The 23796-nt window shown below is 46.5% G+C and overlaps 1 protein-coding gene across 2 annotated transcripts in view; it reads left to right on the top strand.

The window, feature by feature from the left end:
• The window catches only part of DHRS7B (dehydrogenase/reductase 7B), a 57211-nt gene extending 33415 nt beyond the window's left edge, over window positions 1-23796 (top strand). The window contains exons 2-7 of one of the 2 annotated variants that reach the window (XM_039227400.1): window positions 640-818; window positions 6001-6110; window positions 15674-15890; window positions 16501-16593; window positions 19795-19947; window positions 22541-23796. In XM_039227400.1, coding sequence (XP_039083331.1) covers window positions 665-818; window positions 6001-6110; window positions 15674-15890; window positions 16501-16593; window positions 19795-19947; window positions 22541-22746 — 933 coding nt within the window. In that variant the 5' untranslated portion in view covers window positions 640-664 and the 3' untranslated portion in view covers window positions 22747-23796. The remainder of the gene's footprint in view (window positions 1-639; window positions 819-6000; window positions 6111-15673; window positions 15891-16500; window positions 16594-19794; window positions 19948-22540) is intronic. The other variant, XM_039227401.1, reaches the window with a different exon arrangement.

Here is a 23796-nt window from a genome sequence, read left to right as displayed (position 1 = left end):
CACTTCACAGCCTAAGTCTGTGCCTACACTTGGCAAAGGGCAGCTCCCCTCTGCCCTGAATTCCCTTTGGGTGCCTGTGAGGCCTGTGACCAGGAGGGTATTTGTGGGCCATCGCAGAGAGCATCCAGAGGACACCCCACCCAGAAACATCCATATGCTTAGGGAGGAGTATATATATATGGATTGGTGTGGTTTTCACTTTCCTCTTTTAAAAAATGTTTTCTAGTTTCACAAATAGGGGTTGAAAATGATAATGGGTATACCTAAGTTCCCCTAAATAGTCTTCTGAAGGAGATTCAGGTGAGTGTCGATGGGCCAGAGCCTCCTATAACAGTCCTAAGAAACTGGGTCCTGTGCTGAATGACTCCCTTGCTTGTTCTGGGATTGCTGTGTGCCTCTGAGAGGCATCGTGAGGTCTGTGGCTTTGCCGTTTGCTCATGTCAGAGTGAGAAAAGGCAAGTTCCATGATGTTGGGCAGTCGGTATAGAGCACAGGGCCTAGAAAGATATTTGTTGGGCTCAGAGCTAAAGTCTGCACAAGAGAGATCTGGGCTCTCTATCAGTCTAGGGGGAGGAGGGCTGGCCGGTTCCTTGAGTTTTCCTATTTTGTCACAAATTCGTTGGGTTTGGATTCTTTCAGGAAGAGTCTGCTGAAGGTGAGGGTCATGGACTTTATCACCTCTACGGCCATCCTGCCCCTGCTCTTTGGCTGTGTGGGAATCTTCAGCCTCTTGAAGCTGCTGCAGCGGGTGCGAATGAAGGCCTACCTCCGCAACGCCGTGGTGGTCATTACAGGCGCTACCTCAGGCCTGGGGCGAGGTGGGTCCCGTGGGCAGTGCTGTCAGGAGGGGCAGGGAACTTGGCCCAGACACGAGGAACAGCTCAGCTGCACAGGTGCAAATAAGCGACGCAGGCTGGGTGACTGGGGAACAAGAGTCTGTCACTGTCTCTGGTCCGCTTGGAAGAAGCAAGAGCTTAAGTGCAGTGAGAATGGTGCCAGCATCAGTGTTGGGAGGCAGAGGTCATGAGGAAGGCCGTGGCAACCTAGAGACTCCGCGCCTCATCTGAGGGGGCAGCCTTACTCAGCCCCAGCTGGTTGTGAAATTAGGGACTTTTATGTGAAGGCTCCTGGTTTTCAAATACGACAACTAATTTAAAAAATATTTTTATCCCTGTGAGGGCTGAACGAAATGTGCCTTTTCCTGGAGTTAGCCAGCCTCCCTGCTTCCTGGCCTTCCGTGTCCCCTTCTCCTCACCTTCCTCTCACTGGGGCTGTGCTTCGGCAGGATTGGAAACAGAATAAATGATACTGAGCCGTGGCTCACCTAGGTTCTCCAAGTTCGTTCCATCTACTTTGGTGAACACGGGGAGCCTCTCAGCCCAGGAACTGTATGCTCGGATGCAGGCCCAGACCACCCCCTGCCTCATAGATGAGTCTGTAGAGCTGCCGTCATTTCCCGTGCTCACATGTACAGCGACTCTGGCAGAGTACCCAGGGCACATGCAGGCATGTCACATGGGCTTCCCCCTCCTCATTGGCACCCACGACACACCACACCAGTGCATCATGCACACTGGTGCTCCAGTCCATGGAAGAAGGCTGAGTGAGAGGCACCAAGAGTCGTGGTAACCCCGTCCCTGCTCCATCTGTCCATTGGTATCATAGCCCAGCCAGCACTGATGGGACGTCACCCATTTGTGAGGCTCTGGGCCAAGTGCTGGGACAGATGAAAGACAGGGTCCCTTCCTTCAGGCAGTTCACAGTCTGATGGAGAGGGGCAAGGACTTGGCTCAGTATATTGACATTTCAGTGATGGATGCTCGCATTGAGGCCCAGCAGGAGGATGCGCTGGGTTGTGCTTTATCTCCCTGAATCCTCACGGCTAAGATTCAGAGACTTGCCCTAGGACTTCTAGATTCACCCCCATGTCTGACTCCAGGACTCAGTCTTATCTCAGTGGGAGGTGGGGAGTTGGCCCAAGAAAGGAAAGCATGGACCAGCAGGGAGGGCATTGCAGAGAGCCTCAGAGCAGGGAGCAGCATGGTGCTGCAGGGCTGGGAAGCACTTGGGGGTGGCAGGAACAAGAAGGAGCAGACGGGGGGGAGGGGGGGCCTTGACTACAGGGTAAGTGGCTTGCAGGCGGCCAGGGGGAGCCTGGGAAAGCTTCAGGTGGACTCATTTGCATGCCGCTGTGATGTTTTAGATGGAGTCTCTGGGGGTGAAGCTGGGCTGTCATTAGATATCTAGACCTGCATGGGGACAGCTGCCTCCAGGCCCTTTGCCACAGCCAGTCCTCTGACCTTACTCAGCTACTATATATAGGGTAGTCAGCAGCCACTTCTCTTGATCTCAGAGAGAAGCATTTTTTTTTTAAAGTCCTTGAAGAGTATTTGAGAGTTGGCTGGGATGGAAGGGGACTTGCAGGTGCTCTAATATGGGAATGTTAAAGAAGGACACTGTCCTCTTCATCATTCTACATTTCCTCTTCTGGAAACGAAGCCTGGGAAAGGAAGAGAAAATATAATTGAAAGAAAAACAAAACCTCTGTATGTGTGTGTGTGTGTGTGTGTATCCTCTATTAGGTCAGCCTTTTCCCAAATTCCAAATCACTCTGCATCTATTCTGCCCCATGTTACACCTTAGGGAGAAGAGTCCATGGGTCTCTCCCCCCTCCAGCCAGGTGGAATGGGAGCAGATTCTTACGCAGCCGTCTCAAGTACAGACAGTGCTGGTGGAGACTCCCAAGGAGGTGCTGCTGCACCCGAGCTTTCAGAGGAGGAAGAGTTGCCCTTGGTGGCTCTGCTCTGCCTGCCATGTCAGCTGCTCTGAAAGTCTGGATTATGTGATAAATCTTCAGACAGCTTTCTGTATTCCTCTTATTTTGTACATTTAAGCTACATGAGCTTATCCTTTTAAAACAGTAAGACCATTGACTAAAGGAACAGAATGTTCTGGATACCCACTTTAGCCAGCCTAAGCCCTGAGGTTGTGAATAACTATCTTGATTTAAGAGGCCAGGAGTGCCCGCAGCAGTGGGGACTCATCTGGCAGCCCCAGCTAGATAAATGGTATTTTGGGACTGTTTTCCTTTTTCCCTTGACCCTCCTGCCTCCCTGTGTCAGCTTTTTCAAGAAATGAAAATGGAATCCTTGCAATCTGTTGTTTTCGTTTCTGTCACTCCCTACACAGACTTTCATTTCCTCCCTTTTTGGCTTTGCTGGGAAGCACAGCTTAAGCAGAACATGCGTGACCATTTTCCAGAAGCTGTTTCTATGCTGGTGTGCCTCCCCCCCCCCCCGCCCCTTTGGTTCTGTGTGTCTACACGTTGGGCGGCACCTCACAACATGTCCTTGTATCCATCATGTCAGGATGAAATGGGGTGAGGAGGCCAGCCATGTCTGAGATTCCTCATCTTTGGGAATGGTTTTGTAAACCAGATGAGCAGATCTAGCCTCAGGAATGCTGCTGTCTGGCTTTGAGGGCAGCCGCCACCCCCACCCCTATGAGGCGTTTGCTGCTCTGCTGAGAAAGCACAGCAAGGCCGGCTGGTCAGAGGCCGTGACCCTGACCAGGCCATCTGGGGACAAGCAGAGTGAGGGCTGAAGCTTTGTCTGGGTTTGCGCCCTTTGTCAGGATGAGCCAGTGAACACACCAACCAGATCTTCAAAGAAGGTGATATAGCTCCCCTGAAAATATCTTGGTTTAGTCCACTTAGCACTTCCTTCCAAAAAAGTCCACCTGGAGACATACCAGGAGGTGCTGGTCTGGGGATGATAAGTAAAAGTTGTAAGAGTAGCTCAAGGAGGAGCTGTAGAGTGAAAAGAGAGGGCTTTGCACAACGAGACAACCCAGATGTCAGAGAACTTTTCTCTCCACTTTCCCAAAGGATGCTGGAGTTTCTCCTCCCTTCCTGCTTTTGACACTTTTGTGGGGGAAGGGCTATCAGACCAGTACAGCCTGCCTGGATCCTACAGTCTCCTCCCATCCCAGCCAGAAATTGACAAACTTGATCTCTCAACCACCTGCTGCATGGCCCTCAGGGCAGGCCGGTCCTTTCCCTGAGCCAGGGTGCTAGACATCACATGCCAGCCTGAGCCTCTGAGATTTTCGGTCCAGGACGCAGTGGGTGGCTCACTGGCTGCTGGGTCAGCTAGGGGCTGAGGGGTCTCTGCAGACCTGCACGTGGGCATCTGAGGGAGCCTAGCCCTTGGGCGGGACAGGCAGTGCCTCTTCAAACCCTCACCTTTCAGTTTTCCCCAACAGTCAGTTTTTAGAACATTTTTAAAAAGCAGCTTAGGGACACCTGGGTGGCTCAGTCAGTTTGAGTATCCAACTCTTGACTCAGGTCATGGTCCCAGGTTTGTAGGATCAAGCCCTTGTCAAGGTTTCTGGTGAGCATGGAGCCTGCTTAAGATTCACTCTGTTTCTCCCTCTGCCCCTCTCCTCTGCTTGTGTTGTCTCTCTCTCTCTCTCAAATAAAAATAAATAAAAAGGCAGCTTAGAAATATGAAAACAATGAATACTTATATGGTGCTTTTTCTAGAGTGCTTTTTCTGTACTGTAATGTATCTATTTTAACTCATTCAGTCCCAGAGCTATTTCTGTCTACATTCTAAAGAGGCAAGTGAGAAACACAGAGGTTATAACTTACCCAAGATCACAGAAGCAGGAAGTGTCAGAAGTCAGTGTTGGATGTAGCAAGTCTAGCTCAAGTCCATTATCGTGACCACTGGGCTGTACTGCTTTTCATAAGCTGTTCATTTTCAGGGCACTAGACTTTCAGTTAGGCCATGTTTGGCCACAGAACAAGCAAGAAGCAAGAGCCCTTCACCCTCGGCTTCCTCCCTCTCCTCCACGCACTAGTCCTGGTTCTGGAAGTCTCCTCTCCCTGCCCGTCCCACTGGGCCTCAGGGGACTTACCTGTGACCCTAGCTGGACTAGTCTTAGAGATACCACCCCACTGCAGCTGGCCACAGCCCCTGCCTGGGGTTATGGCCACAGAGCCTGCCTCAGTCAGACGTCCCTTTGCCACTTGGCAGGGGAGCTGTGCTGATGAGGGTCAGCCCCCCCAGGAGATGAAGTGGAGAGAAGCCCCACCTGGTTCCTGCTGCCGGGGGCCCTCAGCAGCCACCGCTCCTGCCTCTCCCAAGCCTTGGCCTCTCAGCTCTTTTCTCTTGATTCTTGAGCTATCCTAGCATCCTCCTGATCAGTCTTTTTGCTTTGCCCCAGTGAGCAGTGGGTCTCTTCTTGCCACCAAAAGAACACTGACTAACAGGTACCTTGGTCTCAGTTGATGTCCTCATCACGTGTCACCTGGAATGTTGTAGTGGGCTCAGCAGAGCCCAATCCCCACCAGTCTCCTTCTCACCCAGCAGGAGGGACACTTTACACTACAGCCTCCCTTCCCGATCCTGATCCTTCACTTCTGTAGCACTCAGCATGCGTCCCCTCTTTAGACTTGTTTGCCATCTCCCAGCCTAGCAAGGCTGACACTCTATGTCCCAGATGGGTCTGTCCACGGTCCCTCAGGTGCTTTTCAAACTCCGCCCCCTTAGCCTTGAGCACTTTCCAGAGAAACAGCCCCTCAGGACTGGGGGAGGGCCCCCCATCCCTTCTCAACAGAGTCCTGAGCCCCCTATGCGTGTATGAAAATGGGGATAATGCTCACAGGGTTGTTCAGAGCTAAAGATCATTATGGAAAGTCCTGAGCATGGTACCTAAGAAATCTGTCTGCCAGTCCCGACCTTCCTCCTGCCTTGTGGGTGTCTGTTGTACTACTGACCCTGAGCTCTCTTAGGGCGACAGCAAAGCTCATTTATTACTGGGGCCTTAACTACCTGGCTTCATGCCTGGTCCACAGCAGAGGTAAATACACTGGTGTAGAGCATGTGAAGAAACAAATTCATATTCTGAAACATCAGGTAAATTTGGACTGACCTGCACTAGGGAAGAAAAGCATTGAATCTCCTCAACTGTCAAGGTTCTTTCTTCCTCCCTTAGAATGTGCCAGAGTCTTCTACACTGCAGGCGCCAGGCTGGTGCTCTGCGGCCGGAACCGGGAGGCCCTGGAAGAGCTCACCAAAGAACTTGCTGCTTCTCTGACCACCAAGGTGAGCCTGGGGGTGTGTCTTCCATGGGCACGAGGTGCAGTGTGTCGTCTGCAGGCACCTGAGGAGATAGCCTGGGCTGCTGCACGTGCAGGGCATCCACATGGTCACTCCGTGCCCAGGGAGGCAACAGGTCCCCACGGCCTTTGGAGGGAGAACTGCCACACGGTTCACATCCCCACTCTGCCATTTACTAGCAGTGCACGTTTAGGCAGTTCCCTCTGTGAACGCTTCCTCTCTGCCTTTACCTGGCTAATACCTAGTCATCTCTGTATGGTGAGGGGTCAGGAAGGTTGGCCATGACTTCTAAAATTTTAATTGTGGAAAAATATACATAACATAGTATTTACATGCACATAAAGGTATACATGTAAAATATTCATGTCATATTATTATAATAATGTTAACCATTTATAGGTATATGCCTCAGTGGCATTATACACATTCAGAGTGTGTATAACTGTCTCCACTTTCTATACGTACAACCTTTTTATCATCTCCAAAAAAAAAAAAAAAAACCCTGTACCCATTAAACAATAATACACTTTTCCTCCCCTCTCCCCAGTGCCTGGAAACCTCTATCCTACTTTCTTTCTATGAATTTGTCTATTCTAGATACCTTGTATAAATGGAAAATACATTTGTCCTTCTGTGTCCGGCTGTTTCACTAAGCATTGTGTCGTCAGGGTTCACCCATGTTGTAGCGTTTATTCTATTTTCATTCCAGTACTCCATGCTGGAGTAGTAGTCCAACATATATACCACATTTGGTACATCTGTGCCACATTTTATTTCTCCATTAGTTTGTTGATGTACACTAGGGTAAATAACCTTTTGGCTATTGTAAATAATGCTATACTGAAGGGACCTGTACACATATCTGCTTGGGTCCCTGCTTTCAGTGTTTTTGACTGTGTACCTAAGAGTGGAATGGCTGGGTCATAGGTAGTTTTATATATAAGCTTTTGAAGAATTGTCAAGTGTTGTCTACAGCAGCCATACCATTTTACCCTCCTGGTACCTTCTACCAGCAGTGCACGAGGGTTTTGCTTTTCTTACATCCTTGCCAACACTTGTTATTTTCTGTTTTTTATTATTTTTCAACATTATAACTATCCTAGGAGATATAAACTGGCATCTCATTGTGGTTTTGAGTTGCATTTCCCCAATTTCATAGGATGCTGAGCACCCCTTCCTGTGCTTACTGACCATTTGTATGTCTTCTTTGGAGAAGCATTTCTCAAGTTCTTGTCCCATCATTTTTAGTCAGGTTGTTTTTGTTTAGTTTTCTGTATATTCTGGGTATTAATCTTTTATTAGGTCTATGATCTGCAAAGATTTTTCTCATTCAGTAGATTTTCTTTTCACTTTCTTAATAGCACTCTTTGATACAGAAACATTTTTAACTTAATTATTTTTTAAAGTTTACTTAAGTATTTATGTTGAGAGAGATTGTGAGTGCACAAGACAGGGAGAGAAAGGGGGAAGGGGCAGAGAGAGGGAGAGAGAGAGAATCGCAAGCAGGCTCCACACTGTCAACCCAGAGCCCAGTGCCTGGCTCAATCTCATGGTGGTAAGATTATCACCTGAGCCAAAATCAGGAGTCAGATGCTTAACCATCAGCCACCCAGGCATCCCAGAAAAGCTTTTAATTTTAGACAAAGCTCAATTTATTTTTTCTTTGGTCACCTCTACTTTTGGTATCATATCCGTGAGGTTGTTGCCAAATCTAATGTTATGAAGATTTTCCCTGATATTTTATTCTAAGAGTTCTATAGTTTAACATCAACATCTAGGTCTTTGATCCATTGATTTAATTTTTGTAGATGATGTTGTATACTTCATTATTTTGCATATTCATATCTAGTTTTCCCAGCACCAGCTGTTGAAAAGATTGTTCTCTCCTGCTTGAAAGGTCTTGGCACACCTGTTAGAAATCATATGACCATGAATGTGAAGGTTTATTTCTGGGCTGTCTATTCTGTTTATTGGTCTCTATGCCCGTCTTTATGCCAGTACCACACTGTTTAGTTGCTGTAGCTTTGCAGTAAGTTTTGAAACCAGGAAGTGTGAGTCTTCCAGCTTTGTCCTTTTTTTTTCGGTATTGTTTGATTATTCAAGGACCTTTGAGATTCCACATGGATTTTTTCTATTTCCTCCAAGAAATGCAATTTTTTCGATGGGGATTGCGTTGAATCTGTAGATCACTTTGGGTAGTGTTAACAACAGTGTTAAGTCTTCCAGTCCTTGAATATGAGAGGCCTTTCCATGTATTTAGGTCTTCTTTAATTTCTATTAGTAATGTTTTGTGATGTTTAGCATACAAATCTTTGACCTGTTTAGTTAGATTTATTCCTAAATATTTCTTTTAGCTGCAATTATAAACGGATTTACTTCCCTAATTTCCTTTTCAGATTATTGATTGCTAGCGTATAAAAACATAGCTGATTTGGGGCGCCTGGGTGGCTTAGTCGGTTAAGCGTCCGACTTTCGCTTAGGTCATGATCTCACAGTTCGTGGGTTCGAGCCCCGCGTCGGGCTCTGTGCTGACTGCCAGCTCGGAGCCTGGAGCCTGTTTCAGAGTCTCTGTCTCCCTCTCTCTCTGACCCTCCCCTGCTCACGCTCTCTCTCTCTCTCTCTCCTAGAAATAAATAAAAATATTAAAAAAAAAAAAAAACATAGCTGATTTGTGTGTGTTGACCTGGTACCCTGCAACTATGCTAAACTGACTTGTATTAGCTCTAATAGCTTTCTCTAGATTCCTTGGGATTGTCTAAATATGGAATCCTGTTCATCTATGAATAGTTTTCTTCTTTCTTTCCAGTTTGGGTGCCTTCTTTTATTTCTTTTTCTTGTATACTTACTCTGATTAGAACTCTAGTACTGTGTGTTGCCAGGAATTTACCCAAGGGATACAGAAATGCTGATGCATAGGAGCACATGTACCCCAATGTTCATAGCAGCACTCTCCACAATAGCTAAAACATGGAAAGAGCCTAAGTGTCCATCAACAGATGAATGGATCAAGAAGATGTGGTTTATCTATACGACGGAATACTACATGGCAATGAGAAACAATGAAATCTGGCCATGTGTAGCAACATGGATGGACCTTGAGGGTGTTATGCTGAGCGAAATAAATCAGGCAGAGAAGGACAAATACCATATGTTACATGTATAGGAGGATTAGGAGGAACTTGACGGAGGAACAAGGGGGAGAAGAAGGGGGGAAATGGTGGGGGAAAGGGAGAGAGGCAAACCATGAGAGACTCTTGAATGCTGACAAAAACTGAGGACTGATGGATGTGGGGGGGGGGGGAGGATGGGCATGGAGGAGGACACTTGTGGGGATGAGCACTGAGTGTTATGTGGAAACTAATTTGACAATAAACTATTTGTAAAAAAAAAAAAAAAAGAACCTCTAGTACTGTGTTGAAGAGCTGCAGTGAGAGCAAGCATCCTTGTCTTGTTTTTGATCATAGGGGGAACACTTTCCATCTTACACCATTGAACATATATTAGCTATAGGTTTTTCATAAGCATCCTTTATCATATTGAGGAATTTCCCCTCCATTCCTGGTGTTCTGAGTTTTTATCATTAAAGGGTGTGTTAGATTTTGTTACAAACCTTTTTTGCATCAATTGAGACAATCCTGTGGGGTTTTTCCCTTTGTTCTATTAATGTGATACATTGATTGATTTTATTATGTTGAACCACCCTTGCATTCCTAGAATAAAACCCACTTGTTTGTGGTGAATAATTTTTTTTTAAAATGCTGTTAAATTTGGCTTGCTAGTGTTTTAACATCTATATTCATAGAGAATATTGGTCTGTAACCTTCTTGTGATTTCTTTATCTGAACTTAGTATCAGAGTAATGCTGGCTTCACAGAATGAGTTAAGAAGTGTTCTCTCCTTCCTCTCAGAGTATGAGAAGTGTTGGTGTTAATTCTTCTTTAAAGTTTGGTGAAATTCACCAGTGAAGCCCTCTGGTGCATGACATTTCTTTGTTGGGAGGTTTTAAGTTATTGTTGTAATCTCTCTGCCTGTTTGTTTTATGTCTGCTAAGATTTTCTGTTTCTTCTCAAGTCGGGTAATTTGTGTTTCAAGGGATTTGTTCATTTCTTCTAGGTTATCTCATTTGTTGGCATATAATTGTTCACAGTATAATCTTTTTTTATCTAGGTAAGGATGCACTTTCATTTCTAATTTTTTTAAATGTTTATTTTTGAAGGAGAGAGAGAGACAGAGCATGAGTAGGGGAGGGGCAAGAGAGAGGGAGACACAGAATCCAAAGGAGGCTCCAGGCTCCAAGTTGCCAGCACAGTGCTTGATACAAGGCTCAAAATCACAGACCACGAGATCATGACCAGAGCTGAAGTCGGCGCTTAACCAACTGAGCCACCCAGGCGCCCCTATCAGTGCCATTTTTCCAGGAGCACTTGGTCACTTCACGTCTCTGTGTCACCTTTTGGTAATTCTCACAATATTTCAAACTTTTTCATTATTATTGATTTGTTATGGTGATTTGTGATTACAACTCCCTGAAAATTCAGATGATGGTTGGCACTTTTAGCAATATTTTTAAATTAAGATATGTACATTGTGTTTTTAGACACAATGCTATTGCACACTGATCGACTACAGTTTAGTGTAAACATAACTGTTTTACCCACTGGGAAACCAAAAACTCACTTGACTTGCTTTATTGAGATAGTTGCTGTCAGTGGTCTGAAACCAAACCTGCAATATCTCTGAGGTATGCCTACATATAACATCCGCTTTTGTCTCTTTTAACCTTTTCTGATTTAAAGTCTATTTTGTCTGATATTAGGACAGCCACTCCAGCTCTCTTTCGGTGTTTATTTACATGGAATATCCTTCTTTCATCCTTTCACTTACAAGCTAATTTTACCTTTGGATTTCAAATGAGTCTCTTACCCTGAATAGCCAAAGTAATATTGAAGAAGAAAACCAAAATGGGAGGCATCACCACCCCAGACTTTAGCCTTTACTACAAAGCTGTCATCATCAAGACAGTATGGTATTGGCACAAACACAGACACATAGACCAATGGAATAGAATTGAGAACTCAGAATTGGACCCACAAATGTACGGCCAACTAATCTTTGACAAAGCAGGAAAGAGTATCCAATGGAAAAAAGACAGCCTCTTTAACAGATGGTGCTGGGAGAACTAGACAGCAACATGCAGAAGAATGAAACTAGATCATTTTCTCACACCACACACAAAAATAAACTCAAAATGGATAAAGGACCTGAATGTGAGACAGGAAACCATCAAAACTCTAGAGGAGAAAGCAGGAAACAACCTCCTTGACCTCCACCGCAGCAATTTCTTACTTGACACATCCCCAAAAGCAAGGGAATCAAGAGCAAAAATAAACTATTGGGACCTCATCAAGATAAAAAGCTTCTGCACGACAAAGGAAACAATCCATAAAACTAATAGGCATCCGACGGAATGGGAAAAGATAGTTGCCAATGACATATCAGATAAAGGGTTAGTATCCAAAATATATAAGGAACTCACCAAACTCCACATCCGAAAAACAAACAACCCATCGAAGAAATGGGCAGAAGATATGAACAGACACTTCTCCAAAGAGGACATCCAGATGGCCAACAGACACATGAAACGATGCTCAGCATCCCTCCTCATCAGGGAAATACAACTCAAAACCACACTGAGATACCACCTCACGCCAGTCAGAGTGTCTAAAATGAGCAAATCAGAGGACTCTAGATGTTGGCAAGGATGTGGAGAAACGGGCACCCTCCTGCACTGTTGGTGGGAATGTAAACTGGTGCAGCCCCTCTGGGAAACAGTGTGGAGGTTCCTTAAAAAACTAACAATAGAACTCCCCTATGACCCAGCAATAGCACTGCTAGGAATTTACCCAAGGGATATAGGAATGCTGATGCATAGGAGCACATGTACCCCAATGTTCATAGCAGCACTCTCAACAATAGCCAAAACATGGAAAGAGCCTAAGTGTCCATCAATGGACAAATGGATCAAGAAGATGTGGCTTATCTATACGATGGAATACTACATGGCAATGAGAAAGAATGAAATCTGGCCATGTGTAGCCACACGGACGGACCTTGAGGGTGTTACGCTGAGCAAAATAAGTCAGGCAGAGAAGGAGAGCTACCATATGTTTGCACGTATAGGAGGATTAGGAGGAACTTAACAGAGGATCGTAGGGGAGAAGAAGGGGGGAAATAGTAGGGGAGAGGGAGGGGAGGGAGGCAAACCATGAGAGACCCTGGAATGCCGAGAACAAGCTGAGGGCTGATGGGTGTGGCGGGGAGGGGAGGGTGATGGGCATGGAGGAGGGCACTTGTGGGAATGAGCACTGGGTTTTGTATGGAAACCAACTTGACAATAAACTATTTTTTAAAAATAAACAAGTAAAATAAAATAAAATGAGTTTCTTAAAGACAGCATACAGTTGGATTTTTAAAAGATATTCCAGATATTATCTGTCTTCTGATTAGAGATTTTAAACTATCTATATTTAAGCTAATTACTATTAAGGAGGGACTTCTGCTGCATTCCTGTTTGTTTCCTGTGTACTTGACAGCTTTTTTGTCCCTCATTTCTTGCATTGCTGTCTTCTTTTGTGTTTAGTTTATTTTTTTTTAGTGAAGTGTTTTTGATTTCCTTTGTATTTCCTTATGTGTGTATATTTTACAGCTGTTTTATTTGTGGTTTCTAAAGGGATTAATAGCATACAAAAATTCTACTGCGGAATGCCTCTGTCCTTCCCCCTTTCTGTTATTCATGTCATAGATTACATCTTTGTTTGTTACTTGCTCACTAATAGATTAATAATAGTTTTTAAACACATTTGTGTTTTACATCTGTGTAAAAAGTGGAGTTACAAACCAAAATTACAATACTACTAGCTTTCACAATTGCTCATGCATTTATTTTCCCGGAGATCTTTATTTCTTCATATAATTTTGAATTATACTGTCCAGCTTTCTTTCATTTCAAACCTGAGGGACTCCCTTTAGCATTTCTTGCACAGCAGGTCTGGTGGTAACTAATTCCCTCAGCTTTTGTTCATCTGGGAATCTTAATTTCTCCCTCATTTGTGAAGGATAGTTGTGCCAGATACAGAGTTCTTGGTTGACAGGTTTGTTTTCTCATTCAGCCCTTTTAATATATCAATCTTCTGGCCTCCAAGGTTTCTGATGAGAAATAAGCTGATTATCGTATTGAGAATTCCTTTTATGTGAGAAGTAGTTCTCTCTTGCTGTTTTCAGGATTCTCTTTTTGTCTTTTGACAGTTTGATGATAATGTTTCAAGTGGGCCTCCCTCTGATTTTATTCAACTCAATGTTGAGCTTCTCAGATGTTTAGATTCATGTATTTCATTAAGTTTGGGAAGTTTTCAGCAATTATCTCTTTTTTCCCCCAGTTTTTACTTTTATTTGACAATCAGTGATTAGTTGTTATCCACATTAATGGTCTGTGGATTTTTAGAAGTGGTGACAGGTACATAGGTGACCAATGTATAGAGCTTGTTTGGTGAATTTTCATCCTCATTATGTTTTCTGAACGACCGCAAATGGTTATGGGATGGAACGTTTCTTATTTCTTTGGCCCAGATAGCTTTTTGAACTTGCTGTCATTGTTCACATATGGAGTTCCCATCTACTTCATGGCAAAGTTCTGGGTCTCCTTGGGTGCCCAAGGGGCTTCTTGAAACCCACTCCATGGATGGACTTGTGAATGTTAATGATGTGTTCTGGGGTCCCTACCTCACTGATGGCAGAATGGCCCTTCTTGCCACCATTCTTTGTGGGAACCATTCTGCCAGGTCCTCCACCAGTTATTTCTTCAGATATTCTATCCTTCCCTTTCTCTCTCTCTCTCCTCCTCAGATTTCCACAGTGTGTTTATTGGTCCACTTGATAGTGTCCCACAGATCCCTTAGGTCCTGTTACTTTTCCTTCTTTTTCTCTTGTTCTCAGAGTCAGTAATTTCAGGTGTCCTCTCTTATTTCACTGATTCTGTCTTCTCTGTGCTCAAATCTGGTTTTGAACTTCTATTGCCTTTTCTATTTCTGTCATGGTACTATTGAGCTCCAGAATTTTTTTTATAATTTCTGTTTCTTTAATGATATTCTCGTTTATACATCAATTTTCTGCCTTTTTCCATGTCTTCCTTTAGCACTTTGAGGATCTTTTAAAGACATTTGTTTTAAAATCTTTGCCTAGATGGGCCGCCTGGGTGGCTCAGTCGGTTAAGCGTCTGTCTTCAGCTCAGGTCATGATCTCACGGTTCGTGGTTTGAGCCCCGCATCAGGCTCTGTGCTGGCAGCTAGCTCAGAGCCTGGAGCCTGTTTCGGATTCTGTGTCTCCCTCTCTCCCTGACCCTCCCCCGCTCACACTGTCTCTCTCTCTCTCTCTCAGAAATAAATAAAACATTTAAAAAATAAATAAAAAATAAAATCTTTGCCTAGGAAGTCCATTGTCTAGGCTTCCTCAGGTGTGTTTTCTGGAGATCTATTTATATTTTTGAATCTCAGAATAATAAGTGTAACTCCTTTAAATCTATTGGAAACCATTTTAGCCAGTGGTGGTTAAAATAATGCAACTTGCATCCACACTGCACTTCAGTGATCAGAGCAGCAGTCCACCATCAGAACACAATCCTGATTTTTAGGAGACAAGGTCCTTATTGCCCACATTGGCCCCAAGCTACACAAGAAATGTGGGTTGCCTTTCCTACAGCAGCCTGCCCCAGGGATGGGGGGTGGGGAATGGAAAGCTACCACCAAGCTGATGGCTAGAATTGGCCAAAATTATTTGTAATTTGCCAGCCAAGCACTGCCCTAGAAGCTGCAAGCATCAGATAGACCAGAGAGTTCCAAACTGTCATACTAGAGAGTTTCTGCAGGTACAGCATCCAGGGGGAAAGACAGATTCCTGGTACTTCCTAGTTTGCCACCTTCCCTGGTTTCATATCCCTACCTCTTTTGTCTCTTGTTAAACTCACTTCCATTGGGAAGACCTGCAAGTTAGACTGCTCGGTTGTTCATTTCTCTGGCATCCTATACGTCTTCATGACGTTCTTTACAACTGTAGAATCCGTCTTCCTCACTAGATGAGTATGTTTCTAGAAGACAGGACCCATGTTTGTCTTGCTTTTTGCCCTGTGCCCAGTGCCTGGCACATAGAAGATATATTTTTAAAAATGTTTCATGAACAGATGAAGGAAAGTGACTTAACCTGAGAAGGTAGAGTCTCTATTGAGATGTAATGGCACTGTTCAGCACCTGCCAGCACAGGGCAGCAAGGGGAGTCTGGCTCCAGTAGTCAGTTTCAATTCAGGGTAAAAGTTGCCCAGGTCAGGTGTGAGCACCATAGGCAGGATCCTCCAGGCCACGCTTCTTTGGAGACAGGTGCTGGAGACTGTGTCATGTCATGCCCAGTGGGCTACTCCCCGCACTCTGAAAAGCAGGGACATGTGTGGTTCACGTTGCCTCACTCTGAAGGTGCATTTGGTTTCTGTCGTATTTGACCAGGTGCAGACACACAAGCCTTACGCGGTGGCCTTTGACCTCGCAGACCCTGGGGCCATAGTTGCAGCAACAGCAGAGATCCTGCAGTGCTTCGGCTCGGTGGATGTGCTAATCAACAATGCTGGCATCAGCTACCGAGGCACCATCGTGGACACTACCATGGACGTGGATAAGAAAGTCATGGAGACAAACTACTTTGGCCCAGTTGCTCTAACAAAAGGTAACAGTCCTGAAATAAAAGAAAAAAGTGCACTGATAATGTTGGCATCCTTTTTCCTTTACTTGGTCCCTTTTTAGCTAAATATTGCCCGTGTCCATCTATTTTATGCTGGAATAGGTGTTGTCATTAGAGCTTGGGTGTTAGTTTTCTCCAGGCTTTACTTGCATTTTCTTTATCTGCTTTATAGCCTTAAATCAAGACGTTCTCCGCAGTGACAGCTTTCGTTATACAGCAGTGCCCCCATTCCCTCTTCATGGTGTTTGGAAACCCATACAGAGGGGGGATGTTTTTATGTCCAGCCATGGGTGTCACTCAGGGGGAGAGGCTCCGCCTAGTAAAGGGGGCTGGCTGACTATTCCTAGTGATTAGGCTTCTGCCTGCCTCCCTCCTTGCTTCCTTCCCAGTCCTTCGCTGGCCTCCTCCCTCCTGCTGGCAGTCTGCGGGGCCCAGGAGACCTGAGAGTCCCGAGCAGGCCTGGTGCTCCCCATTGAGAAGCCTTCACTGTTCACCTCCCTGGCTCTGACTACATGTAATAAGCGAGGCCCCCTCCTGTCAGTGTTAGCTGCGGTGACAGGAAAAGCCCTGCCCTAAACTTCTGCTCTTTCTTCAGCACTCCTGCCCTCCATGATCAAAAGGCGACAAGGCCACATTGTTGCGATCAGCAGCGTCCAGGGCAAAATCAGCATTCCTTTCCGATCGGCATGTGAGTACTTCCTTCTCTGTCTCCCACATGCTTTTCTGTAATGTTTTCTCCTGATTATACAAATAACACATTTAGTGTGCAGAATTCAGACACTAGAGAAATACTCCATACGGAGTGTGGAGGGAACTGATCCATGTGCTCTGAGCAGAAGGTCTAGCCTCAGATCCCAGCTCCATTCCTTACCACCACCACCCGCCCCCCCGCATGACCTTGTGCAGGTGTCCCCAGTGTACCCCCAGTCTGCATCTGCAGAAAGGCCACAGGGCCAGTCCTAGCGCAGAGGGGCCTCTGGGAAGATTGACTTTCACTTCAAGCGCAGAGAGAGAAGTGTCGGAGCGGTGCCCAGCAGGGCCGTGCGCACGTTCACCACCATCTCGTTATCAGTGGGCAGCGTCCTCACACAGGTGCTTCTGCTTGGTCACTTTGAGGCATATGCCTCCAACCTTTATTCGTGTAATCAAACGCGTGGTGAAGCACACAGAAATGGAATCACACTGTACACACTTTTGTGGTTGCTTATTCCACTTGACAATATAGTAGTAATTCATGGAATTGATAAGACGTGAGCTATTGAGCCATTTTCCTGGATGTGTGAAGATCATGTTCCCTCAGTTCTTGACCAGTAGCAGTGATGTACTACACAGAACCTCCTTAAATACTTATATCTCTGGGCACTCATGGGAGGGTTTCAGTAAGATAAATTCCAAAAACTGGAAATATTAAGTAGGACCAGAAAATTAACACTGCCACATTGACCTCCAGTTCGCACAGTCACCTCCATGTACGAGTGACTGGGCCAGAATTTTGAGATAATCACTTCATTCTGCTGTCTGCCGTCACGTTGTACCTGCAAGCAGACAGAGCCTGGATCTTTTATACTAAAAGATTTTAAAGGTGATTTCACGGACTGCCCTCGGAGCTCCTTCCTTTGCTCTGCCCTGTGCAGTCAGTGCTGACCTCATCTGCTCTCACCTCCGAGTGCGGGCCTCCTCCTGGCGCAGCCGCACGCTTGGCTGTGAAGGGAGGGGGAGCAGAGCCGGGTGAGCACTTTGCCAGGACGGGACCAGACACCCAGCCGGACACCATCCGAACCAGAGCTGTGACAACGACATCCTCTTCCTCTCCAGACACGAACCCCTGCTCTGCCTTGTGGTTCTAGGTGCATGTCCTCGGGCAAGTAATTTCCCTGACCCTCCGTGTCCTTGCTTGTGAAGACACTGACAGTTCCTGCACGCACTGCACAAGGCTGTGTTAAACACGAGACACCCGGAGACAGAGTACTTAGTGAACTGTGCATGCTCCATCCATTTCTTTCTGTGGTTATCTCCCAGCTCACCAGCATTCAACTCCGACAGCACAGGACGGCTCCCTAAGATAGCTCTAATGGTTCAGGAAGAAATATAATCACAAATGATAAAGCAAATGAGGCAAAATGTTAATAACAGGTAAATCAGGTTAAAGGATATACAGTATTCTGTGTACTAAATTACTTACAAACTGTACTCTGATTTAATCTCCCTGAATTTTGTTCTCCACTTGCGTGTGGCCACAATAGGCCCCCAAGTTGGGTTGGGTGCTTTATAACGCCCAGGCTTGATGTGGCGGTGCACTGGGCATGTTGGCTAATCCTGGAGAGCAGCAATCTTTTTAACTGTAAAATGGGAGAGCAGCTTTTCCCGCCTCCCACTGCTGCAGGGGTGATCCGGGGGGCGTGTTGAGCCCCGTGCCCTGCAGGTTGAAGGGGCTCCCTGTTGACAGCCATGGTGATGGTGCTAAGTCAGCCTGGCTGAGGACCTACGGCCTGCGACTCTGCAAGACTAGTCATCAGGGTGCAGCCTTCATGTGGGGCCCCCAGGGTGACTCTTCTCTGTCCTTGGGCCTGGGATGTACCCCTGAGAGCACAGCTCTCTCCGCCCACTTGCCCGCTAACTCCTCATCCAGCTCCTGGCAGCACAGCCCAAGCCAAGGGCGCTCGCCTGAGAAAGGTGCCGCAGTCAGTTCCAGCGCCACACTCTGTCACGTGTCTGGCCAGGACACTTCCTTGCTTTTTCTCTTCCTGTTGTTTTGGCTGCTGGATGCTCCTTTCCTAAGACTAAGCCATTTAGAACTCTGAATTGGAGGAAACTGATTTTCGGTGGAGATGCTGTGTGTTTCCCAAGAATGTCATTGTCAGGTCACAGTATCCCCCCTCAGAGCACCTTTCAGCACACTGTGGAGCTGTGGCTGAAGGGCAGCTGTGGCTCGATTTCTCCCAAGTGCAGCAAGATGATGGCTCTTCCAGGTGAACAGCCCTTCATGGAAGGTTATCAAACAAAATACAGAACAAAGCTAAGCATGGATTTTATAAACACGCCCATGTGTGCAAGGAGGCCCACTGGTAGCTCTGTTCCAGTGACGAGACCTGGAGACAGCGCGTCAAGTGCCACTGATGGTGCCGGTTCTATGGTCTGGTGGCCCACGGAGAGCATGGCCGGCCTGCACGGCTGCCACCGAGGCTGTCCCCCCTGTGTCACCAGGGGGACAAAGCTACTGGCAGGAACAATAGAAACAGTAGAGCTCACTTCTGTTAAAAAAAAAAAAAAAAAAAAAATTACTTACGTGTAAAATCACGTATATGTACATAGAGTACCTAAAAAGTAAACGCTGAGAAACTGTTAGCATAGGTTACGTCTGGAGAATGGAATTAGAAGACAGAAGGAAGACTTTCACTCTTAAATCCTCTGTCCCACTTGAATGTTCTACTCCTTAGGCCTTAAGTTGTGTTATATATATATTTTAACTCTTAACATTAGAATAATTTCAGACTTAAAGAAAGGTTGCAGGAATAATACAAGGAGCTCCCATGTCACCTTCATATAGATTCCCCAGTTGTTACCATTTGACCACATTTGCTTTATCATATTCAGTGTGTGTTGTGTGTATGCATGAGCATGTGTATTAGATTTATTTATTTATTTATTTTCTGAAATCATTTGAAAGGATTGGAGACATGTGGCTCCTTTACTCCTACACAGTTCAGGGAATTTCCTAAGAACACGGATATACTGCACTTCCCCAAATCAGGAAATGAACATTGCCATAATACTATAATCTGAAATTGTAATATCAGTTTTTAAATAAAGGCAAATGAATGGGAATGAATACGTGGGCCTGTCCCAGACCCTCTCCCTCACCTGCATCTCTGGCCACAAACCTTTGCAGATGCGGCCTCGAAACATGCAACCCAGGCATTCTTTGACTGTCTTCGTGCTGAGATGGAACAGTATGAGATTGAGGTGACTGTCATCAGCCCCGGCTACATCCACACCAACCTCTCTGTAAATGCCGTCACTGCTGATGGGTCCAAATATGGAGGTGAGGCCCTGGTTTGTCTTTTCTTCCACGGAAAGCTGTTGGCTGGCCGTAGTGAGATGGCCACCCGATAATTCTTTGGTTATCTTCATTTGGAATATAATTTTTTAAGTTTATTTATTTATTTTGAGAGAGAGAGAATGAGTGGGGGGGAAGGGGGGAGAGAGAGAGAGAGAGAGAGAGAGAATCCCAAGTAGGCTCCATGCTGTCAGTACAGAGCCCAACACAGGGCTCCATACCACGAACCATGAAATCATGACCTGAACCTAAACCAAGAGTAGGGCACTTAACTTCCGGAACCACCCAGGTGCCCCTGGTATACATATATATTTTAGAATTTTTTTAATGTTTATATCTTTTTGAGAGAGAAAGACAAAGTGTGAGCAGGGGAGGGGCAGAAAGAGGAGTCACAGAATCCAAAGCAGGCTCCAGGCTCTGAGCTGTCAGCACAGAGCCCGAGGTGAGGCTTGAACTCACGAACTGTGAGATCACGACCTGAGCCAAGATCAGACACTCAACCAACTAAGCCACCCAGGCGCCCTGTGATTTTGTTTAAACTGCGATGCCCTTGGAGGCCAGATTCACAGGTCCCGCAGGTGTCTGTCACCCAGTAGCATTGCTCCTTTGTGTCCCCAGAGTCCCTCAGCTGCCACAAGGAGCAAACTCAGGAAACTCGAGATCATGACCTGAGTCAAAGTCGAGATCATGACCTGAGCTAAACCAATGGAGCCCCTCAGGCGCCCCTGGAATGTAATTTTTAAAACTAAAAACCTTGATGTATGGGTGTTGGTTGTATATACTGTTGAATAATGGTCAGTTACCATGAGCCGTCCTTAGCCTGAGCCTCACCATTGTAGTTGTTGGAACAGGGTCCCTGTTGGCCAGGACTCGGTCCCTTACACGACTTTGAGGGCCAAGCTGAAATGCTTTCAGACTTCATGCTAACCCTTTCTCAGTGAACTAAAGTACAAGTAAAGTGCAATAATCTCATGGAAAGTATGGGTTGCTTGACCCAAAGATTCCCCACTCAGTGTGCTTGAGAAATGACTGATTTCAGGATACTCCAAGGAAGGAGCACTGTCTTCTGGGGGGACGCTGAGTGCACCAGTCTCAGAATCTCCATCTTGCCTCGGCCAAAGACATGGTGAGCTGACCTGCAGTCACCACGAGTGGGCTGAACGGCCTGGCCCCAGCATGCAGGCTCAGGCCAGCCCCCCGGACCAGTTGACCCATGCGTGCTCTTGCTGTGGGAGCTGACTTGCTTTCCCACACCTGCGTGGGGCCTGCTCACCTCTTAAGTACTGACCTGCCATGTCCTGCCTCCCTGGATGTGACCTCTTGGGCCTGTGCTATGATGTTAACCGAGGGACTCCTGTTGCGGTGCCTCACCCAAGCCAGACCTGAACCAGCACTGCTCGTGCCCTGCAAAGGCACTCACTCAGCAAGCCAAGAGAAACCGTATAGAAGCATAATCTAGAGATGTTTGTTCTTATTTATACCTAGTGGAATCTTTTTTAAAAAGTGTTTTTGAGAGGAGAGAGAGAGAGCAAGCAGGGGAAGGACAGAGGATCTAAAGCGAGAGGAGGGGACAGAGGAACTGAAGCAGGCTCTGCAGTGACAGCAGAGAGCCCAATCCAGTGATCGAACTTGCGAACTGCAAGATCATGACCTGAGCCGAGGTCAGATGCTTAACCAACTGAGTCACCCAGTCACTCCTAGAAGAATATTTGTTAAAAACTTCTCTCCTTGGCATTTAAAAATAAGCAACGATCAGAAAATACTTCTCTGTTAACAAAAACAGAATGAAAGCAGGTATCGGTGAGGAAGCTCATGCACTTTGGACAGCTTGCAAATGGTTTCAAATGGTCTAAGCCAGTGGCCTCTCCTCTCCGCCTGCCAACTGGTTCTACTTGGTCGGCCAGCTTGTGACATTACTAGGAAAGAAGGACCATCAGTTGGTGTTAACCAGCCTCACACCTCGTAACTCCCTGCAGCTGTCTCTAACACCTTAAACAAACCTAGGATTTCTTCCTGTCCCTTATCCAGTTACCACATGATGTGGGGACTGGGATGTCTCTTCCTGACTCACGTCACTCTCAGTCCAGCCAGGTTGTCGTGAACGTGAGGGGTCGTAGTCTCCTCCCATCCCCCCTCCGGCAGACCTCAAGCCAAGCTACCCAAGACAAGCCAGCTGCAGCACCCTTGGCTGTGTGTCCCAATAGACACCAGTTCCCAAGGAAGAAGATTGGTGTGTGTCAGCGCCCCTTGAGACCCCATCTGGGCTGGCCTTTGTCCTTTGTCCTGAGCCACCAGTTCTAAGCACTTACAGGGTCACCCGTCTACCTCGTTCCCACGTCTCACCCACAGTCCCCTTCTCCCTGCTCACACACAGTAAGCTCGGACGGCTTCCGCATTTCTTTGGAGCCCAGAGTAGTCAGGGATGGTGGCAAACCCCTTGCCCCCCGACAGACTGTGGCAGGAGCTTCGTGATGGGAAATTCAGCAAGCCCAGCCGACATCGGTTCATGTCAGCTCAAGTCCTGCAAAGAGACTTCTGCTTCTAAGTTCATGTGTTTCTTTTATTTTGTTTACTTTAGTTATGGACAAGACCACGGCCCAAGGCCGAAACCCTGTGGAGGTGGCCCGAGATGTCCTGGACGCGGTGGGGAAGAAAAAGAAAGATGTGATCCTGGCCGAGCTGTTGCCTTCCTTGGCCATTTATCTGCGAACTCTGGCTCCTGGGCTCTTCTTCAGCCTCATGGCCTCCAGGGCCAGAAAGCAGCGGAAATCCAAGAACTCCTAGTTGTGCGTGCGAGCTGGGATAGGGAAGCAGCGCCTCCTGGGTGCAGCTGCTCCATGGGGGCCAGCTGTGTGTGTTGAGACTTTACTGGATGTTTGTCTCATGGGTGGGGAAGATGGAACAGATGCTTGTCCTGAGGATCCCTGGCTAGGCCTCTGCTAACCTTCTTCCCGGGGTGAGGGGTGAACCTTACGGAACAAATGGGGAGCGGAGTTTAAACTAAGAATCTGAAATAAATGAATGAGCAGTAAGATCTGTAGTCCTCAAGGGCTGGAAGCGTCATGCCTCCTTTGAGTTCCAGCCTCCGCCAGCTCCTAGACAGTGTGTCTGTCTTGAAGACCGAAGACATCCTGACATCACCTGACCCAGTTCTCAGGTTTGACGTATCTGTACCACGTACCTAACTGTTTTGGCAGAGTCACTTGTGGCAGGCTGTCATAAGAGGCCATCATCCACATCCATTTTCAGGGCCCTACAGTCCGTCGTCCAACATGACCAGTGCACTAATACATCTTCCGTCTTTCAGCATAACCCAAGTGATGCTGGCTTTGGTACCTGAAAGGAATTTTCTGGTTTCCCCGTGACTCTCACCTGATGCCCTGTAGGCCAGGCCCCACTCCAAGCACAAGACGAATCTGTTAAGGAAACAACAGGCAAAAGGGAGAGGAAAGCCCTGCATGGTCCCGTGTACTCTCTAGGAAAGAGGTCAGAAGCCTGGTCAGGTGGGGAGGAATTCTAAAGCGGCACCTGGTCCCTGGAGAGAGCAGTCATTTGCTAGCTGTGCCTTTTGGATGCCTGCTTCCACCTTGCTGGTTTCTTAAAAATACATGGTTGAGGCTCAGTGAGTGAGTCCACTTCATATCTAAAGTTAAGGATGAAACTTTTCTTGTTACTGAGGCTGAAAGTGGAAATTTTGGGTGCACTGTATGGCTTTCCCAACTTGGAATAAATATCTTGCACGTCATACAGGCATCTTGCATTGTATCCCAACTCTGGTCCTATGGAGCCTGTATTTTAAAAGCTATCCCTGAAGTAAAAACGGCCGAAGCCACA

The sequence above is a fragment of the Hyaena hyaena genome, unplaced genomic scaffold (genome assembly GCF_003009895.1).
Source record: "Hyaena hyaena isolate Hyena2069 unplaced genomic scaffold, ASM300989v1 scaffold_27, whole genome shotgun sequence".
NCBI classification, from domain to species: domain Eukaryota; kingdom Metazoa; phylum Chordata; class Mammalia; order Carnivora; family Hyaenidae; genus Hyaena; species Hyaena hyaena.
The sequence above is the reverse complement of the archived record's forward strand: the minus strand, read 5'-3'. Positions and strand labels throughout refer to the sequence as shown.